This window comes from Calypte anna, chromosome Z (assembly GCF_003957555.1).
Source record: "Calypte anna isolate BGI_N300 chromosome Z, bCalAnn1_v1.p, whole genome shotgun sequence".
Taxonomy (NCBI): Eukaryota; Metazoa; Chordata; class Aves; order Apodiformes; family Trochilidae; genus Calypte; species Calypte anna.
The window spans coordinates 21,547,076-21,569,111 of record NC_044274.1 but is presented as its reverse complement, the minus strand read 5'-3'; the positions used below and the strand labels follow the sequence as shown (position 1 = coordinate 21,569,111).

The 22,036-nt window shown below is 37.9% G+C and overlaps 1 protein-coding gene across 3 annotated transcripts in view; it reads right to left on the bottom strand.

The window, feature by feature from the left end:
• Positions 1–22,036, bottom strand: part of SLC44A1 (solute carrier family 44 member 1) — a 93,972-nt gene that overhangs the window by 7,635 nt on the left and 64,301 nt on the right. The window contains exons 5-15 of one of the 3 annotated variants that reach the window (XM_030467020.1): positions 21,675–21,768; positions 16,689–16,858; positions 14,878–14,967; positions 13,662–13,789; positions 12,544–12,730; positions 9,712–9,877; positions 6,781–6,937; positions 6,443–6,526; positions 5,320–5,457; positions 3,847–4,083; positions 1,161–1,241 (exon numbers count right to left, since the gene is read on the bottom strand). In XM_030467020.1, coding sequence (XP_030322880.1) covers positions 1,161–1,241; positions 3,847–4,083; positions 5,320–5,457; positions 6,443–6,526; positions 6,781–6,937; positions 9,712–9,877; positions 12,544–12,730; positions 13,662–13,789; positions 14,878–14,967; positions 16,689–16,858; positions 21,675–21,768 — 1,532 coding nt within the window. Of the gene's footprint in view, positions 1–509; positions 1,242–3,846; positions 4,084–5,319; positions 5,458–6,442; positions 6,527–6,780; positions 6,938–9,711; positions 9,878–12,543; positions 12,731–13,661; positions 13,790–14,877; positions 14,968–16,688; positions 16,859–21,674; positions 21,769–22,036 lie in introns of those variants that run through there. The other 2 variants (XM_030467019.1, XM_030467021.1) reach the window with 2 other exon arrangements.

The following is a 22,036-nucleotide window of genomic DNA, read 5'->3' as shown; positions in this document are numbered from 1 at the left end:
AACCAGTAATCAGCATCGAATTAAGTGGTTTTTTTAGGTGTGTAAACACAGCAGCATTTAGACATAAAGCAAATCTAGAAACTGGTATGCTGTAGTGAAATAGCAAAACACACAAAGCTATCCATTCCAGCTAGGTCAAAGAATGCTCATGCAGCATGGCTTCACAGACATAATTTAAAAAAAAATAAAATACTGCTAGCATACACTTATTTAGATTCCATTAGGTTAAAAAACTGTACCCACTAAGGAATTGCATCAGGCCCCAAATATTCTACAAAAGTAATGATGGAAAATATTTTATTTCACAAAGCCATTTCGCATGATGACAAGTCCTACCTTGCCCAGCCTGGGTCTCCAACATATGCTCTCAGTTCTCCACCTTCCAAACTCATCTTCCTATCTGTTATCTGTACCATGTATAGCTGCTCCTTATTCCAGGCTACTCAGACATGCAATGCCTTCCTAACAGGCACACCATAAGTAAAACAGGCTGCAGAAGCATAGATGATGCACCGTTCACTGTCTGTGTATTAGACAGTGTGAGATGGAAAGAGCACACAAGAGACAAGCAACATAAGTAGTTGGCAATAAAAACAAACAACTGGGAGAAATGTCATTTGAGCAGGTTGAAAGGAATCACTGTATCCAATTCCTTTGCACTGTATAAAGAATTTGATGGAAGCTTTAAATGCCTGGTCCTACTTGGCAACAAAGGATGCACTCAGTAGTGTTCTTCAGGCTTTCACGGTGAACATAAGATGAACTAAAATTGTTCAGTGCAGGGCTGAAACTCCTGCAGGGTGGGATTCAAGTCAGAATAGCCCAACAAATTCCAGAGTCATTATATATTGAGAGAACTTAGCATCTGGGGCTATCTCTGTATACTACATAGCATGCATACTAATCTTAATAAAATGATACTGCTTTTGTTTCATGTGACACTGTTCCTTTCATCTTACTTTTACAGGAGATGGTCTCAGCTGTGACAAAAACTCTGCCATCCAGGTGATAGGCAAGCTCACAAACAGAAAAAGCAGAACATCTTGAGTGATACAGAGAACAAAAACTTCTCCTGAAGAAGTGCAGTCAGTAAAGACAAAGAGGGAGAAGAAGTAAAAATGAAACTCTTGGAGGATCGCGACCTCCTCATCTGCACCTACCATTGGTTTTAGCTCTCTGCCCTCAGCTCCACCTCCCCGGCCAACTTCTTTCAGAGATTTCCTACTATTTTCCACAAACTCCTGAAAAATAGTAATAAAGTAAAAAATGCAGATTAGCATTAAAAGCTAATGCTTCTTAAAGCAGATTCAAAGCATCAAATCTCAATACAAAACTTCAACATGCAACTGGGTCAAAATACCAATACCACTTACTTCCCCCAGTTGTCTTGGTCAGACTCACCCAGAAAGTACTAAAAGAGCCTGTCAAATAGCCACAGGGGTTTCCCTTGCTTAATTCTGGAAGCCAGACAGGTATTTGTCTTGTATACTGCAACAACTTTCACACTTACCACACAATGCTCTCCCTTATGGGGACGGAAGGTAGGACGATGGTTGTCAAAAAAGCCCAGATTTGCTAGTTATTGCATCCTGTCCTGTATGCTGTGTTTAGTGTTAGAACTCCATTAAATAGAGGCACTTGGAGACAGTTACTTGCAAGGTCTTGCTCATTTCCCTAACTTTCTGCAATTCAAATTCATAAATTCTTCACTGGATCAGAATCGCCAAGTCATACAGATTACCAAAATGCTAATTAATTCCATTTTATGTAATTTTTTTCTTAAAATTTCAGTGAACTTTAATTAGTAGCGTTTCGTGAAATCAACTGTTAACTAAAGATAACTGCAATGCTTTATGATTCATCTTCTGAGACAGCATGTTGCATTTTACTCTTATTCTATGCTAAAAAGCAGCTACCATTTTATTTATTATATACTCCAGATTACATAGCATTTTACCAAAATGAACGCTAAATTTTTGACATGTTTTTCCAGCAAGTAATCAGAAAAAAAATCTGCTAGTAAGTCATGACATTCTTCCTCTAGCCTACACATGTAGGTACATTTTACAGCGACATATTTTACTGTTGCCACTTAAAAACATTATCAAGAAAATGAATTACTCAACAACATACTGGCTTGAGGAGAAGAATTTTTACTTGTTGGTCCCCAGCTAGAATGAACAGGCAATAGGATGGGAAAAACAACTAAGAACTGCATTGTGCAAAGAGCCTTGACAACATCTTGGTTCTTGAACAGAGCAAAGTATCCGTTGTTTCTTTGCATGACATACTAAGAAGCAAATTCTGGTTCTTGTTGCTCCAAAAGAAGAAAAACTACAGTGTAGCCACACTGCATGTGGGGTAGAATCCCAGAATAATAGGTGTTGGAATGCAACCTTGTAGATCAACTAGTCCAACTCTCCTGGCTAAATCAATTTCATATAGGGTAGAGGTTGCTCAAGGATTGCATCCAGGTGAGTTTTGGGTATGTCCAGAGAAGGAGACTTCACAACCTCTCTGGGCAGACTGTTCCAGTGCTCATCACCTTTGACATAAATAAGCTTTTCCTCATGCTCAGATGGAACTGTTTTCCAGTTTGTGCCCACTGCCCTTTATTCTGATACTGAGCACCACTGAGAAGAAACTGACCCACTCTCTTGACATTTGCCCTTTAATTTGTAAGCACTGGTAAGTTCCCATCTCTATCTTCTCTGCCTTTCCTTGTAAAAGAGCTGCTCTAGCTCCATAATCATCTTTGCAGCTCTCTGCTGTTCTCTCTCCAGTGGTTCCCTGTCTCCCCTGAACTGAGGAGCCCAGAATGGACACAGGACTTTAGGTGTGGCTTCATCAGGGCAGAGTAGAGGGGCAGAATGTCCTCCCTTGACCTGCTGGCCACACTCTTCCTAATGCAACCCAGGATGACACTGGCCATCTTGGCCACATGGGCACATGGGTGACTCATGGTTAACTTATTGTCCACAGACAGTCCTCAAGTTCTTCTCCACAGAGCTGCTTTCCAGCAAGTCAACCCCTAGCCAGTACTACAGAACCCTACATTTACCTTTGTTGAACTTCACTAGGTTCCTTTTTGCCCAGCTCTTTAGCCTCTGTCCAGGTCTTGCTGAATGGCAGTGCAGCCTTATGGTGCATCAGCTGCTCCTCCCAGTTTGCTGTCATCAGCAAACTTGCCAAGAGTACACTGTGTCCCTTCCTCCAGGTCACTGAAGAATGTCCATCCATTGAACAAGACTAGATCCACTAACAACCACTGGGGAACACTGCTAGCTACAGTTGTCCAACTAAATTTGACCTGTGTCACTGGTCACAACCCTCTGAGCTCTGCCAGTCAGACAGCTATCATTTCATCTCACTGTGCACTCACCTAACCCACACTTCCTAAATTTGCCTATGAGAACATTAAGGGAGACAGTCTCAACAGCCTTGCTGAAGTGAAGGTAGACAACACTCACTCAACACCACAGAAGGCCATCAGATTGGTGAAGCATGATTTCCAAATACTCTAATTTTTTTCTCTGCCATGTCCCAAGAGAGACATCTTAGCAAAGTACAAAACCCGAGCCTTTATCCCTTGTTTTGCTTCTTTCAATTCTGCATTTACAAGAAATCAGAGTTAAAGGTATGATTCTGCTATCATGTCACAGCCAGTGTATAGCAGCCAGTACCATTGATGCTAAGAGAGGGAAGCATCATTACAACTGATGAATGAGACCCAAGGTAACCCAGGTAAAAAACAGTATTAAACTCTGCTAGTGCTTTTACTTCACTATGAAAATATCCTGCTCAGGAAATGATGTCCATACCCCGAGAAAGCAAGGGAAAACTTACCATGAGAACTTTATCCATGTAGAATTCCCTCCCAGGGCTCCCATCATTGTATTTTGTATCAATGGCAAAACATAAGAACAGGACATCAACAACCATTTCATAAATTGAAAGGAAGCAGTGAGCAACCAGGAATGCAAAGAGGCAAACAATTATGAGTGGTAGCACCCAGATGGTGTAGTCTTGTTGGTAATTCAGCAACATAATCCCAGCTAAACCTGTACTGCAGACAATCAGAACCTAAGGAAGAAAACATAGGACAACTATAATGGCAGAAGCCTTTTGATTTCATTTTTAACCTTTGTGCTTCTTCTTCTGTCAGGCCTAGAACCAGGGGTTACAGATGTTAGTGGTAATGATATTTACCTCCTGGTTTCCCCACATCCCTGGGTATAAATTACATGTGAAAGGGAGGGCAGGCATGTTTTTCATTTTTTTAGTGGAAACAACTTTCAAGTTTGCCTTATCTCCATCTCATCTCTATACAGGAAAGGTGCTTCCTGTAACAATCTCCATTGAGACTGTGTGAGGCCCTAATAGATTATTTCACTGGGTAACAGCTTGGTCTTTAGAAAAAACAAAAGTACTAAACAATTGTTGTGGCCACTCAAGCTTTTTAACATTTCTGAATTGATTATTCTGAACTACAGATAAACATGAAATTGTGAAATAGGTCAGCTTTACTGTATTATTAAAATACTGTGTTGCACTGATAGACAAAACAGGCTGGCAGCCTAGCACTGATTTAGTTGATACTATTTTTTATACACTGCACTGTTCATGCCAACATTTCTGTCACTTGTACACTTCTAATAATTTGAAAGACATCATTTTAGGAAGACACCTCCAGACACCTCCATAAAAACACATTATATAATTTCATGGTCTGCCAAGCGCCTGTATCTTCAGTCTGTGTTTACTTCTTCACACATCTTACTGACTTAATGGATTTAAAATTCTGACCCCTGTGCTCTGACTTAATAAAAGCAGACAAAGTAACAAAGATGACAGTTCAGTCCAAGCTGGCAGTTCCTCACAGCATGCTTCTGTACTACCTTCCAGTTCAATTTTGTTAGAAATTGTGGTGAATAATGTGCCAATAATGACGCCTTACTAAATAAAACTTAAAGAAAGTGCTTCCTTTTCTTACAATCCTAGGTTTTAACCACAAAACCAACATAAAACTCAGAATTTTTAATAATCACTTTTCCCTTGACTCCCTAAACCAAATTAATTCAAAAAGTGTCCTTGTCTTCAGCTACTCCTTTCTGATTACTTTTTCTTAAGATAAATGGGTCATCTGCTTATTCTCCCAATCCTGGACAGTCCCCTCCTGATATGATGCAGCTAGATGTGAGCAAGTGCATGTTATAAAACTGAATTTGAAAGTAAGTATTTTGTATCTGGAGTGCAAGCCATTACTAAGAAAAGCTTGCTACTATGAAAGTCAGTAACAACAGCATACAGCAGACATACCTTTCCTAGAAAAAGCATAAAATCCCCAACTGTGTTTATGGCAGCCACTCGCAAAGCATTTTCCACTAGAATAACAAAGGCATCCTTTGCTGAAGTGCAGAAGCTTGTACTGTTGATAGCTGTGGCTGTATATGCATTCTGAGAAAAGCAAATTGAAGATTTATTTATGGAATGATCAGGTATTTCAGACAGAGGGAAGAAAGAAAGAGAAGACACGGCATCTGAATGAGTCACGTAACTCACATGATGTTACTGAAGAAAGGTTCTCTTTGAAGTTGTTGAATCAAGCAGTGTGTACCAGATAATAAAAAACTATATGAGGTAGAGAATTACTGTTCTTCTATTTCCTTGATTATAATTTATGCACTAACAAGTTTATTCCAAAACAAACTACGTAAACAGAATTTTCAATTTCTCTGCAGGAGAAAGTGAACAGTGACATAACTACAGCAATTAAGTAGTTAGAAAAAATATTATGGAAATAAAAGAGTTTGAGAGTCACACAAACCTACCTAAACAATTTCTTGATACTTCTTAAAGTACTTAAAATTATTTTTTCTGCTTTCTGCTTTTCTATATTTCCACAAGCAGAAAAATTAGCAACAGCAAAAGGGATATCAGAAAGATAATTAGCAATGTATTTAAACAGAGGTGCAACCAACCATAGGCCAACAAAATCTCTTTGTAAAAGAGGTCTCACCAGTGCATTGCAACTTTCAAGTTTTCCCACTTTGTAGATGATGACAACAATATAATGTTATGTACAGTTTTTGAGTTGCATACACCTTAAATATTACACCTAGATGTTTCATAACAACCATATTTCAAAACTCAGATGGGGTGGGGTTTTTTTGGATAGAGCTAAAAGGAGAGCATCTCCAACCACTAAATAAATTGCTATGAAGTTGAGATACTGTGTTCACAGAGATGAAGACCATCTATTTTTCACCTTTACAAAGTCTGATGTAGTGACCTGCAGCGTAATTTCAGTAATGGAGACAAGACAGAAAGTACTTTTATTGAAGCTCATTTCCAAAGTACACCTTCTGTGTCAGCCTCAGACTGCATTCTGGGAGCAACATATATTATCAATTATATAAAACTTGAATATTGAAAACCTTACCTGATTTAAGTAGGTCAGGCACTTTTCTAGACACCAAAGGCAGCAGATACAGGCTTTAAGCATACAGCGAGCACAAGCGTTTTCCTATGAAAGCAGAGAATGTGAGAAACAAAAAATAAAGAGTAAAACCATCAGATTATAGGAAAACAATATTCCTTTGTGTTACAGTAACTGATACTCAGCTTGGTAACTTAAGCAGTCCCTATCAGTCCCACAGTCCTTTAAAGACTGAGTATTCCAAAACAAGACTTCCAGCCTTCCACACACAATAAATAAAACTAGTTGCAAACATATCAGGCACTGAATATCAGTAAGACAACAGAACCTATTTCTCTTACTTTTCCTTTGAGTTGTGTATGAATATACATAAGAATCATTCGTGGTATCTTCACTAGTGTGATAATGAAAGACCCCTTTGCTACAGTTCCTAGGTGGTAACATACAAGGCGATTAACAGATGCCAAAATTGGAGTTAATGGCAAATTCCTTTTCTCCCTGTTGAAAAGAGAAAAAGAATGAAGTAGAGTGATCAATATGTATTTAGTATAATCTAGAAATACTACAAATACTCTAGAAACTAAATGTGCAAATGGAATGCATTGTCCTTATACTAGCTTTCAGTGTGCACTGTTCACTCCACACTGACAAACTGAGCAAGTCACAGATTTGGCTATAATGCAGTAATAGGAATAGGTAAGAAATCAGAATGCCCAAGGGATACTCTTACTAGGTGTTGGCTGCATTACTGCTATTGCCAATGAGCAGTTTGTATAAAATTGCATTTGATGGAGGACAACTCAAAATGTTCACAAAAGTGAGAAACAAAGCTAACATTTTTTTCAGTCAGACTATGGATAAACTGTCCTTCTTTGTCTCTCCTGTTCTGTTAGAGGTCTTTGTGGAGACCTTTATGAGGATATCACTGTTGATATTGTTAAACTTTTTAGTTTAACTTCCTACCATGGAAGCCACATCTACACCTCTCTCAACAATAACTTCATTCAACATTTAAAGAATGGCTCTTCTTTATTAGAAATAAACTAAGCATAATAAAGGAAAAATGATAACATTACAAACATAAAATGTCTTCTCAGCTTGGGAGAATATTAATTTCATGTGAATTTTATTCAAAAAGATAAAACTATACAGAGTCTTCATTCCATGAAAATAATATCTGCATAGCTTTATCCTGAGATGTCAATTATTAAAATACATTTACCCTGTATTTTCTCTCAATTAACTTTTACAGCTCAGCTGGGGTAAGCCAAATTCTATTACCTTTTGGGCACAATCACATAAAAGGTCTCAACCTTACCCCCAGGTAACCCAGCCACTTTCTCCTTTTGAGGTAAATGTAAATGAGGAAAAACTCTGTAATGCAGAACACCTTGAGGTCTATTATTGCCCAAGATGAATGGAATCCATGTGGCTAAGGTGAAAGAACAGTGGACATGTATTTCTCCATAAATAACTTCATCTCATTTGAAGTGGAAAGCAGTTAATATACAAAATAATGGGGAAGTCCAGATTGGTGCACTTTCCTTTCTTGCTAAGTAATTTTTCAGATTAGAATTGTACCTTAAAGTGCAGGAAAGGATAATAGTAGGGAGAAATGGGTAATTTAATAAAATTCCTATTATGGAAGGACAGGATACAGTTAAGAATAATTCACTCTCACGTGATAGATAATATACAAACTTCCAGATGAAGCATACACATTGCTAGGTGATCTATTTCAATGCAAAGTTATTCTCTCTCCTCTATCTTCCTAGTTTGCTATTCAATATTGTTTAATTATTCACAAGCTTACATCACTGTAAGTTCCTGCAATATATTCACAGATGTATTTCATAGGTATAATGGAGGACTTAATAAAATAACTGAATTTCTGTCAGCACAGTAAATTGCCTTATTTTAAAAGACTATGGCAGGTAAGGTATCAAATGCAATTCAGGTAAGTCTCAATTTAAAAGACAAACCATTGAAACACTTGTGATCTGAATAATGAACTTTAAAAATTGCTGCATGCATTATTAAACCCCCCATTTTTAAAAAAAACAGACTCTTAAAAGTGTATTGGAAGAATAAAAGACTGGCTGCTGGATATCATTAACAATTTTAATACAGCATCCCTCAAAACCTTGAATTCCTCTTCTTCAGTAAACCACCATTGCTAAGTATCTTGTCAACATCCTCTACTCATGATGCTCTTTACCCAGAGGAGTTGTATTCACACATTGTTCAGAAAATAATCTTTGAGAACATCTGAAATAATAGTACTCATCTAGTTTTTAAACAATGATATAACATTTTAGGGGAGCAGAAGTCTGAAGAAATGTATCATCAACTACTAGATCATGTGGGAAAGTTTCGTTAAGCTATACTTCTGTAAAACAGATACTACTGTTCTTCTTTGCCTTACAAAAAATATTGCCATGGTACTACTTTTTTCTGAAAAGCTTGGGTCCTAAATGGCTAGAACTAGAACTTTAATTGTCACTTATTTAAGGTAACATTTAAGCAATTCCAGTTCCAGAAAAGTTTTCAAATACTAAAGATGAAAATCTGAAAGCTTTATGATTCTGAAATAAGTTTATCTCTGTGAAGCAAAATCTTTGTGCCTGAAGATTGGTAAAATGACTGCTTGATGATTAGCATTGCCTTCTTGAGTAGTTAGAAGAAACATACAGAACAGCCAGTGAAAAGTATACACTTCTTAGTACATAACCACAGCAATGACACATCAAGCTTTATTGCACACATATTCTGTATTGCTTTATTTGTATATTTTATTTGAATATGATCTGGGTAGAATACATATGTAAATGACACTAACAACACATTATCTTGTTGAAGAGATTAATGAAGTATTGTAAGTAATTTAAAGGGTGCTCTTTTGCAATTAAAATAATTGCTTTCAATATTTTTAAAATGTCTACTGAAGTTATTAGTATTAATTATTAGCACTACACATAATTTTCCAGGTGCATTCCGCTTTTTAAACAATCTTCCATTTCTGTACAGTGTGCACAGGTTACTTGCAAATGTTACAAGGCAAAAAGATTTCAAGTCCAAAACATCAAGAATACCACCTAGAATTAGCAAAACAGACTATTTTACAACTTTACGTGATTTAAAAAGAGCCAAAATAATTCAACTGCTCTCCAGCTTTCAGGATGGATGCAAGTATTCTCTCCACAGCTGTCCCCATCATTATTTCTGCTAATTCCATTAATAAGATGCTCACAGTAGAGCTAAATTGTCCTTACCTCGTAAAGTAGTAGGTCACAACAGCCCCTGCCACTGTCATCTGCTGACAGGCTAGGATAAACTCACTAATCCAGATCAGTCCAACCGCATGGTACCACCAGATGTATTTCAAAGGGCCTGCCATCCGAAATTCAACGAATCCTTCTTCATTTGGGACAGGACTACCTAGAAATCAATGAAGGTAAAAAAAAAAAAAAGTGCCTACATCAACTCAGAAAAAAGGAAGCACATGGTGTTAGCAGTTCATAACCATCTACAGCAAAACCCCTCTAGCTTCTACTAACATTATTAAATACCATGTTTAGAATCAAACAATCATAGAATGGTTAGGGTTGGAAGGGACCTTAAATAGCATCTAGTTCCAACTCCCCTGCATGGGAAGGGACAACTCCCACTAGATCAGGTTGCTCAAAGCCCCATCAAAGCTGGCCTTGAACACTTCCAGGGAGTGGGTAGCCCCAACTTCCTTGGGCAACCTGTGCCAGTGTCTCACCACCCTCAAATTAAAGAATTTCTTCCTAGTGTCTAGCCTAAATCTCCCCTTGTCCTCTCAGTACACACAAGTGTAAAAAGCTCTACCCCAGCTTTCTTGTAGCCTCCCTTCAGATATTGGTATAAGGTCATCTCAGAGACTCCTCTTTTTCAGGCTGAACAACCCCATCTGCTTCAGCCTGTCTTTATAGGAGAGATGCTCCAGCCCTTTGATCATTTTAGTGGCTCTCCTCTGGACACATTCCAGGAGCTCTATGTCCTTCTTATGATGGGGACTCCAGATCAGCACATAGTACTCCAGGTGGGGTCTCACAAGAGCAGAGTAGAGGGGGAGAATCACCTCCCCCTGGACCGTCTGTCTATGCTTCTTTGAATGCAGGCCAGGACCCAGTTGGCTTTCTGTTTCTTTTTTTTTTTAGGAAGACTATTCATAGGAACAATACAGCTTTTGAGACAATCAGCATAGAGGCATTCAAAAAAAGTACTACAAAAATTTTTCTGAGTGTACTCAATATCATGCCAGTTTATAACCACATGGTGAAAATTTCCAAAACTAACCACCATCAAGTAGCAAAAATCCTTACAATCAAACATAAAAAAACCTGCCCTAGTCATTCTTAATTTCAGACTGCTGTTCTGTTGAATTATTCATACCATCAGAACTAATATAAAACTTCATAACTATACCTGGATGTCAACAGTAACAATTACTTCCGTTTTCCTTGTGGTAAGTCTTTGTGCATGTGTTTCAACAATATTTGTAGTTTTACATAAAGGAGCAGGAGATAGGATTTTATACACTAAGAAAACCATTGACTCTTTGTCACATCTTGAAAAACACAGTACATGCCAGAACTCTTTTGGGATAAGCTCTGTTTCAATGTGTTAACCCACTTTGAGATGTTTCATCTTGTTCAAGTTATATGAACAGCTGATGAGAGTCAGAAAATTACTGAAAGCAACATGTCTATAAAATGCTTACCTTGAAAACCACTGTTTAGACTCAGCATTGCTACTACCTTCTCAGCTATGCTTTCACTATTTCTTAAAAAGGTAGTATTTACTTGTGAATAAACTGTAGTATTGAAATAATTTGGGCTTTAGTGAACAAGCTCTTTGAAAGTGTAGGCTGCCTCCCATACATAAATAATGGACACTTTTTCAGTTCTCCTGGTTTGTATTAGAAAGATCCATTTTGGCCCTATTTGCACAAATATTTTAATTGCTATCAATGAAGATAAGGACTGCATATGAAGCTAAAAGCATAAATTAGCCTTGCAGAATTAAGGCCAATTGAAGATCTCCATCTGAAAAATACAGTTAACAGCCTAAATTCTTGTACAAATTTAGTCCCTCTCTCACTTTCAGAAGCTAATGTTTTCTGCATGTAGCACAGCAGGTAAAACTAAAAATTTCAACAGTAATGAGAACAAGAACACATGAATTCTATTATCTCCATCTCTCATGAAGTACTCAGGCAATAAAATAAAAATTATTTATCTTCTATTAACCTGAAATAGCTCTGTGATCCAAAACACTGATACTTTTGGATAAGCAGTAAGTAATAAATTTCAAAATTCTAAGGTTTTAATAATGAATAATGGTTTCTACTGTCTGCAACCTGCTGCAAAATAATAGACATGCTCCATTTTAAAAAGCAGATGCTAGGTTTTTGTGGCAAAGCAATTAAGATTTGAACCTATAGGATCAACTAATTCTAGAAGCTCTTGTCAAACCCTGAACACAAACAAAGCTCTCATCTTCTTTGTGCTTCACCGCAGGCAGAATACAGGGTTCATTGGCTGCTCTAAGGGTATGCTGCACCAACAGCAGAAAAATGTTTCTATTAATTCTAGCAAATGCTGAAATAATAGTATACGTCGAAGTTATGAACTACTGAATGTTACTTTGAGCCTATTTACATTTTGGGAGACTGTAAATGTGGGCAACAGCCCTCTCATTACTGTGTCTTCATCTGTGTGAGTAGTGGCTACATACCTCATGAGATTAGATGTAAGATTATCTGGGTTTGATCTGTTTATGTAAAATTATAGAGAATTAAAAAATTGTTACAGCAGCCTTACTAATGGGCCTAGTGGTTTGCAACATGCCAACTTGCATCAAATAAAACAGTCAGCCAAAAGCACAAAGTAACATACTGGGAACCCAGACTCAAATCTGTAGCTTTCTTGAAACAAGTGTTCTGAAGCCACCACAACAGAAGCACAGGAATTTTGGTTTCTTTCTAGAGGTTCTAACATGCTTTTTAACCAACTCCGCCAGAAATTATACAAAAAAGCATGTGGAAATTATTTTAGATAAGACTGGTAGTTGCTTACCTGTAGTACCAAGGAAAAGCAGTACTACAATCCAGTAGGTCCAGAAGACAATAAGCACAAAGAACGTCCAAAATGGTTGGAAGACTAGCAGTGGCAGGTGAATGAAGACTTTGCCAGCCACATGGAACAAGGCAATGGTGAGAGCTACTCGCTTGCGCATAACTAACATTATCAAGTACAAGATAACCTGGAGAGACAAGTTTCCAAATCACATTTCAGAGAACTGAAAAATAAACAAGTTATAATTTTGAACAGCTAGGATATTAAAACACGGGAAATTAACACATGCTCTAAAAGACTGCAAGATCAAAATGTGGAACTTCTATGAGCTTCTTCTGGTGATAAATTATTTTCAAAATCATGCTTCTGGGGAATTTCAGACTCATAATTATGTGTTTGGAATCATCATTATTCTGAGGTTTATGAGATCAGGTCAGATTCTACCACGGTTACGTTTTACAGAACAGTGAAACTGCCAAGACTTAAAGACTACAATTTAACAACTGTATTTGGTCATGGTGTGGTGAACTTCTCACAGAAGTTAGTGAAATATTGTTAGTTTTAGTAGTAAAATCGTTAACTTCAAATAGCAAAGCTTGAAAAAGATAGATTGATTTAGTATTTTAGTTTACAATGATCCTTCCATAAATGTGAAAAATTTGGCAAGAATGGATTTCAGAAGTAGGAATGGTCTTTCAAGTACATAGAAATTATGAAGCACTGTTGAACTGAAAACATATGAAAAATCTTGTAAGTGAAACTGGACTGAGAGTCCAATATTATACCAATTTGTGGAAGTCCCTGTGGACACACTACAGTAGAGGAGAGTGGCTGCAGGGTCAGGAGCTCTCTCCTGACTCAAAAACATATATTACAGAACAATGCCTGGAAGAAAGAAAAAAAAGAAAACCAACCAACCAACCAACAAAAAAAAACCAAAAAAAAAACAACAAAAAAAAAAACACACAACAAAAAAAAAACCAACAGCAACCAAAAACCCAGAGCTTGCAGTAGAAATAAACTCCAAAACTGTATGCAGTATAAACCTTTCACCTGAATAAAAAGAGAGAGACAACCAGGAAAAAACAACAAGAAAACAATATAGTCATAAACCATACCGTGAAGACTGTAGCTGAAATGGCATAGATCAGAAGGGCCTGAATATTGTCTTTGGCAATTTGTGTCTCAACAGCATTGGCAGACATTCGTTGCTTAGCATAGAGCCACCATAGGACCCCTGTACCACCTATGTTTTAGAGAAAAAGGGATAATTGAAAGATACTTTTTTGTTACACTATGTAGTACCAAAGAAACTGAAAAGTTTCTTCTTTCTACAGAATGCTCAAGGGCACTGATGGCTAATTCAACAGGAACTTCCCAAAATGAAGAAGTGTCCTCTTTTTAAGTGCATATACTCGTCTCAGTCTCATCCCACTATGACTACTTAAGAGACTTGCAGCAGATGGTCTGCTGACTTTATTCTATCACTTCCAGTCATGCCTTGCAAGGATTAAATTCCTACTATTTCCTAATCTAATTATTTTTTCTTCTATCCCTACAGTCTGTTCATCTATAGTTTACTGCTAGCTTTCAGAAATAGAAAATTTTAGTTCTACAAATGTAAAAGTTAATTTTATAAAGCAAGGCTATGTCCATGCAAGGTAAAGCATTTTGGATGAGACAGTCTTCGGCAATTTAAAAAATGGCATGGCTGGCTGTATTTCATACATGACCTAGGACTTTTAATCACATGGAAATAAAGTTATCAGACTAGAAATGCTAGAAAAGCACCTTTACTTCATCTCCTCAAGAACAGCTCTCAGACACACTTACAGAGCTACGTGGAGGACTGAAGGGGCTGAGATGAACCTGTCAGGGTTGTATGGACACCTCTACAGTCAAAAGGTCCCCTGAGGCTGCATAAATAATAGTTGCCATTCCATTCCTGTAAGCTTGAATAAGACCAGCAGACAAGCATCCCATCAGACACACCTAGACTAGCTGTCTTACATGTTTAGAAGGAACGTTAAGAATTAGGCAAAAATTAGGTCTGTGCTGTAAGAAATATTCCATGTTGCCTATGTGGGTTCTAGTGAGATAGGCTGACAGGAAACTTGCCAGCCAAGCAGGCAGTGCAGCACTTTAAGGAGCAACATACTTTCTAGGAGAGGACTACATTACAAACGTGTCATTTTTGACACTTGTCTTGCAAGAGACCGAAGAGAAAGCTGAAGGGAAATGCATATTCCAAGGTCTGTGCAGGATGTAGCTGTGGATATGAAGCACAAAAATAAGAACTGGGCCCTCAGAAAAGGAGAGACAAACAAGACTTACCAAGTGATCCCAGAATGACAAGAATGGTTAAAATCCCGACAAGTACTCTTGAAATGTACCTGATTATAACCATCAGAATCATGGACAACACTGAAAAAGAAGAGAAATAAAGTAAAACAATTATTTCAAGTAGAAATAGCCTACCTAGTTCTCCCACTGCACTGTCTTCTAACAATTTTTAGAAACAGTTTTATTTTCTGAGGCTTACAGACTCACTGCACAGATAGGTAAGGAAATTAGGACCTTTACACCTTCTGCTTTACACCTTCATTAAAACAGAGCATATATACATTTACATGATACTTCAAATACAAGACAAAGTGTACATACAGACAGAGATGCATTTAGACAATGACAAAACAGACACCAAGACATGATACTACTCCAAGGCTGGCAAACATGAGCACACCTCCTGAGGACCAGAATAGAATTTGTACTCAAATACACTTGTCAAACAAGTGCAAATAATGCAAAACTTGTGTATTCCAAAATGTCATGCCAGTAAAAAGTAAAAAAAATACTACTTAATGTTAACTGCAGTTCAGGATTTACACATTAAAAAGCCCTCTACATTGTCAGCCAACTAATATTTAGTGAGTGGCGCGTATAAGTGAATGCATGTATTCTTGCATACATTTGTGTATAGCAGCTACATGAAAACCACTGGAACCTGGCTTTCTTAATCACATAATCTTACCCATTCTTTAAATGTTTTAAAAATTATTTAACTATGAAAGTACAAATAATATTTCTAAAATTAATTGTACATAAAATTCTGTACTGACTTCAGACACTATCCCAACAGAAGCACCGCTAATCAGCAACTAGCTTTCAGATTCAGAACAGACATACTACACTTAGCATATACTGCAGCTGTCAAGATAAAAGAATAAACAGTTTTCCAGTTAGAATTGAAAGTATGCTCTTTTGGGTTTTTTCCAATGGTATCCATCATCTTCCTTTTTTATTATTTTTTTTACCTACAAAAGCAGGGTGAAAATAAAGGAATGGTTCATTTTGTATAGCTTTGCAATGTTTCTTTCTGTACTGCTCATCTAGATGAATAGTATCTGGAACTTCCCATTTCAGGATTTCATTTTTTACACTTTGTAGGGATAAACTCATTAGAAAACTTTTTTATGTGGGTGAGAAGTACTGAACCTTAATTCACAAGAATTTGTTAAAAAAGCACTTAAATCTCGTGCAATATATTGCTCTATAGGCCAGAATAATCTCACAGATGTAGAAAAGATGCAGCACTTCTGTGCTGCTGGTTATTTCCATCACTTCAGACAAGGCTGAGATGTTAAAAGGCCCAAAGTTTTTAGCTTTGGGGGGGAGTGGAAGAAGAGGTTAACATACATTACAACAAATGGGCACCTAACTTTCTTGTTTTCCCTTGGAAAGCTCCAATAATCCTGCACAAATAAATTAAATGAAACATAAAAAATCATAAAAGTCCCTATGTTTAAGAGTGTCCACTTTTCACCCTGAGTATAAGAAAACGGAAAGGTGACTACTTGGATAAGGGGGAGGCTTTGTTAAATATACAAAACCTAATGTTGACTAATCAACTCCCACACATCCTCTATAGCCCATAATCATCAGAAGAAGAGAAAAATCATGAATGCATATGTATATTGCTTCTGAATAAGTTATCCAGCTGTCAAATAACATTTTTAAAAGTATTCTGAACCATTTTTAAGGGCTCATTGCTATCATACATCTTTTTGCTCATATTGTGATTGGAGGGTGTTAACAATCTCCTAATTCAGTACTAAGAAATAGCTAGTAATGAGAAAAACAATTACCTAGTGATAACAAGCAAAGTCCCATTATAATCTCTTTGCTGGTCAAAACTCCACTAATCAGCCTGTGTAAGACACTACTGTCACTGACAAAGGTGATCAGGGCCTCTGCAAACTTGGCATAGCAGGAAATGTTCACAGGAGCACAGCGATGGAAGAATGGAATAGGTGCACTGGTGACACAAGAAAAAAAAATCAGAAAAAAAAATTACTCCTACATAATATAAATGCCACATCAACACACAAATGAAAGATGAAAAGATGCAACCATTCCACCCTTATAGCCTCATAACCAGAAACCATGTGTTGAATGCACAAGTGATACTGGAATGAGGATGTTCATAATGGGAAGTGATGCAGTTCTTACAAGTAATCCTGTGAAGCTGGAGAGCACAGTCCAACAGGAAATTACCCTCCCACCTTTAAATGGCAAGACTCAAAAAATACATGCTCCTATTTCTGTTTAAAAGTGTCTCATTTAAGTGTCAGGTAGTGAATCAGCAGCTGCAAAAATGCCTTTCTAGTGTTGGAGCAGAACTCTAGCCTGTATTTGCAGTTAAAAAAAAATTAAAATCCCAGAATGATAATACTCTTCCTACAAACATACATATTACGCTTAAAGACAGACACTTAAAACAGCTGCCAGGTAAACTCAATGTATTTCTTCTTACTCTTTCCCCAACTAAGCTCTTTTTTGTATCGAAGAATTAAGAATTCATTAATTTTGTTAGTGCTACACACTATATTATTTGCAAAACATGCAAAGATGCCTCTATTGTTTCATTATTTCTGAAGTGTTTTGGAACAAACATCCTCCTCCAAAATACTTGACGCTATACATTAAACTTCGTGGCATGCTTAGCAGAAACACCAAAGGCTGACACAAGAGAGCAAAAACTTCACTTTAAAAGTGAATAATTTTTGTTTCCAAATTGTTCCCACTAAGTACCTGACTTGCTTATAAACTATGTCGGATCTCAAAGTGGTGCATTACTTTGATCAATTTTCCCAGTTACACAGTGGGTAAAGGTTCAGTGACAGGAACAACATGTTCCATCCTGTAACAGTATCCAAGGAAAAACATGTCTTTTGTATTACATCAATCTTTTCTTCTAACCTCCAGATTCGTTCCAGTCTTTCTTACTTAAAAAAGACATCAGTGGACTGAAGCAGCAACAGAATTAACCTTTTGCAGTTTCCCCATTTCATCAATGTCCCATATACCATCAATTTTGTATACTCAGTAACTATTTACTAGGACCAAGCATTTCCAAAATAGTGTAATTTTAAACATGTACTGAGTAAACCAGCTGCCTTAGGCACATCATTTTTATGCATTGTTTTTGGGGAAAAAAGAAGACAAGATGCTGAAAACCATTAGTTATGTAACTATTCTGTACAGGATTCCAGAGAAATTACGATCACCTGCCATATTGATATTGATAGTCTGCTTTTAGGTAGTAATGAGGACAGGAGTTACGTACAGCAAACTAACTGAATTAGTCACAGTTGTTAAAAAACCCCACATTAAATGCATCGTGATGGCTGCCCTATTTAAAAGACAGCATGTGTATTCTGTCATGATCGTCCAACATAACCTATTTTGAAATATGCCGCATTCTGCAGTTTATTATATGCTGCAATACTGGGAAATACTGAAGTCTGAGAGGTTTAACTGTCAAGTGACTCAGCTCTGCAGAAAGCCTAAAGAATTTAGAATTAAGAGAATTTAGAAATTGTCAATAACACTAACAAAGCACAAATTCTGAGCTGGGAGCAGGCAAGAGACTGTCATTCCTGCATCCAAGTATGAAAAAACGTAGTTTGAAAAGCGAAGGTAGTGGGATTAAAATACTGTCCCAAGATACATCCCTCAACAGGGGAAAAGGTGTTGAGGTTTTTTTGTTTTGGTTTGGTTTTTTTTGCATACCGTAGTTTATATTACCCATCTAACTTCCCTTAAGCTACGGCAATTTCACTATACATTTTAAGTTACCTATTTTTTTGTGCAATCATTTCTGAGATTAACATGATACTTAATCAAGAAGTACAGTAAGTCAAGTTCAAGCTTATCAGATGAAGATGTTAAAAATTATATTTTCAAAGCACAACTTAAATCACAGAATCATAGAATGCTTTTTACTGGAAGGGACCTTAAAGATCAAATAGTTTCAATCCACCTGTATGGGTGAGGACATCTCTCACTAGACCAGGCTGCTCAAAGCCTTATCCTACCTGGCCTTGAATACTTCTGGGAATGAGGCAACCATAACCTCCCTGGCCAACCTCTGGCAGTGTCTCATCATCCTCATAAGAAATAATTTCTTCCTAATGTCTAACCTAAATCTACTATCTTCCAGCTTAAAACCACTACCTATCTCATCCTATCACTACACGTCCTTGTAAAAAAGTCCCTCCACAGCTTTCCTGTAGCGCTCTTCATCTACTAGAAGGCCACTAAAGGGTGTCCTCAGAGCCCTCTCTTCTCCAGGCTGAACAACCCCAACTCTCTCAGTCTGTCTTCATAGAAGAGGTGCTCCAGCACTCTGGTCATCTTCATGGACCTCCTCTGGACTCACTCCGACAGCTCCATTTCATTCTTGTGTTGGGGGTTCCAGATATGGATGCAGTACTCCAGGTAAGGTCTCACGAGAGAAGAGTAGAGGGGAAGAATCCCCTCTCTCAACCTGCTGGCCATAGCTCTTTTGATGCAGCCTACAATACAGTTAGCTTTCTGGGCCATGAGTGCATGTCACTGGATCATGTTGAGCTTCTCATCAACCAACACCCCCAAGTCCTTCTCCTCAAGACTGTCATCAATCGATTCCCCTTCCAACCTGTATTTGTGCTTGGGATTGTCCCAGCCCAGGTGCAGAACCTTGCATTTGGCTTTGATGAACTTCATGAGGTTGGCATGGGTGCACATCTCAAGCCTGTCAAGGTCTCTCTGGATGGCATCCCTTCCCTCCAGCATGTTGACTTTATCACTCATCTTGGTGCTATCAACAGTTTTGCTAAGGATGCACTCAATTTCACTGTCCCCAAGAAAGATGTTAAACACCAATGGTTCCAGTACTAACCCTTGAGGAACCCTTCACTGTTCTCCATTTGGACATCAAGACACTGTCTGCTACTCATTCAGCCAATTAAATTGGCTACCATTCAGCCAATTCCTTATCCATTGAGTGGTCCATCCATCAAATCCATATCCTTTCAATCTGGAGACCAGAATGTTGCGTGGGACAGTGTAGAACCTGCACAAATCCAGGCAGATGACATCAGTTGGTCTTCCCTTGTCCACTGACACTGTGACCCCATCATAAGAGGCCACCAAATGTGTCAGTAATGATGTGGCCCTGGTGAAGCCATGGTGATCATCACCAATCACATTCAGATTTTCCATGTGCCTTAGCAGAGCCTTGAATAACCTGCTCCCTGATCTTGCCAGGCACAGACATGAGACTGACTGGTCCGTAGTTCCTTGGGTCTTCTTTCCTTCTCTTTTTGAAAATGGGGACTATGCTTCCCTTTTCCAGTCAGTGGGAACTTCACCTGACTGCTGACTGCAAAAAATTACAGAATGCAGCTTTGCAACTTTATCTGCCAATCCCCTCAGGAGCTGTGGATGGATACTGTCAGGTCCACCTATGGAAGTTAACATGCTATATATTATAGCATATTATAAACTAATTGTTCAAGCTCCAGATTTCTGAGGAGAGTGTTTTCTTCTCACTGCTACACCAGGGCACATATAGCAACCTGTGTGTGGAGAGCCTGGTTGGAGGACCACTCTCCTCCTCTAGAGAGCCTCTAGAGAGCAGTGCCTTGGAAGAGCTTGGTACAACTGCTTGATAAACACTGAAGGGAATAAACTGAATAGGTGGGTACTTGGGTACTCTATTTAAAACTAAAGAGCAAAGTCATGCTCTACTGAGGATAAGATGTGCCAGGAATAGTTTCTGGAAGACACATATATCACTGACTGCACTGCAGTGTCAAAGTTAGGACATAGTGTCTTGAAGCTGGAGGATCAGAGTCCATTGAGAGGTGGAGCCTCAAATGAAGGCTTTGAAGAAGCCTGGTCATCAAGCAGAAAATATCAAGGGATAGTCCTCACGACACACACTATCTCTATGCCATGGACCTAATGGAAATCAGGTTATGGTTCATACCTCTGACACATCAAATTCTCCCTGCACCCCAGGGTGCTGGGGATTTCATTTGTTTGTCAGCACTCCTTTCCATTCCTCTTCCAAATTGCACTAACTTACTCAAAAATTGAACTATAAAACCAGAATGGCTTACAGATAAAATACTAACCTTTTTTATTTTAGAGCACCAAGTTCAGACTTTTCAGTGTCAGAAAATATTGGGTATTTTATTCATATCTAACAGGAGAGATGACATACTCCACCTATGCAATAGTTTAAAAAAATAATTCTTGAGGTAGCATTTGTGAGGTTTACAGTATCATTATAGATCTGGCACACTGTTCTATGTTCCTGTTTTCTTATTAAGCTATATCAAATCAGACTGAATGACATAGGAACACACAGGGAGAAAAGTCAATATAATTCTGGCACAAAATACAGACAAGCCTTTGTTGTTGGCAAGCTGGCACTGAAGCTTTCATTTGTTTTTGTATTACAGCTATAGCAGCTGGCTAGCTGCATGAAATATTTACCTACTGTGGGGAAAAGTAAAAAAAGAATTAATAATCAGCTGCCAGTAATTGTCACTGGAATATAAAGAAAATTTTAACTGGAAAGGCTACTGTGCAGACAATTGGGCATGTTGATCTTAGAGATCTTTTCCAATTGTGGCAATAATGTTACAATTTAGGTTCTTCTTTAAGATGCCTTAAAATGCATGTGGCAATGATACACTAAACCATCCACTTGTAAGACAGAATAAATCTGCGCTGCATTTGTCATAAACAAAACAAATCTCTGCTCTTACAGCCCCAATCGGACAAGATGTTAATATTACCTCTCTGGAACAGGATATTTAGGACATAACTTGTTGGCCCTTGGGTCTGTAGTGTATTCTGATGGCTGTAGTTCATAGCTACACAGACTGGATCCTGTTGAGAGGAGAAAAAATTATTGATGCAGGAAAAAAAATTAATACCAAAGAATCTTATTATTTGCAAACAGTGTTAAAACTGATATAGGTCCTGAGTCTGTGGCTTCTCATGTTATTACCACAAAGTTATGATACAGTTCTTCCTGCAATGGAACAGTAAATGAAGCACAACACAATGTTCAGTGTAACAGAATGGTACCCTTCATCTACCGTTAGGTCTTCCAACATTTGGGCACTCAAGTAAAAAAGGTTAACTTACAAAACAC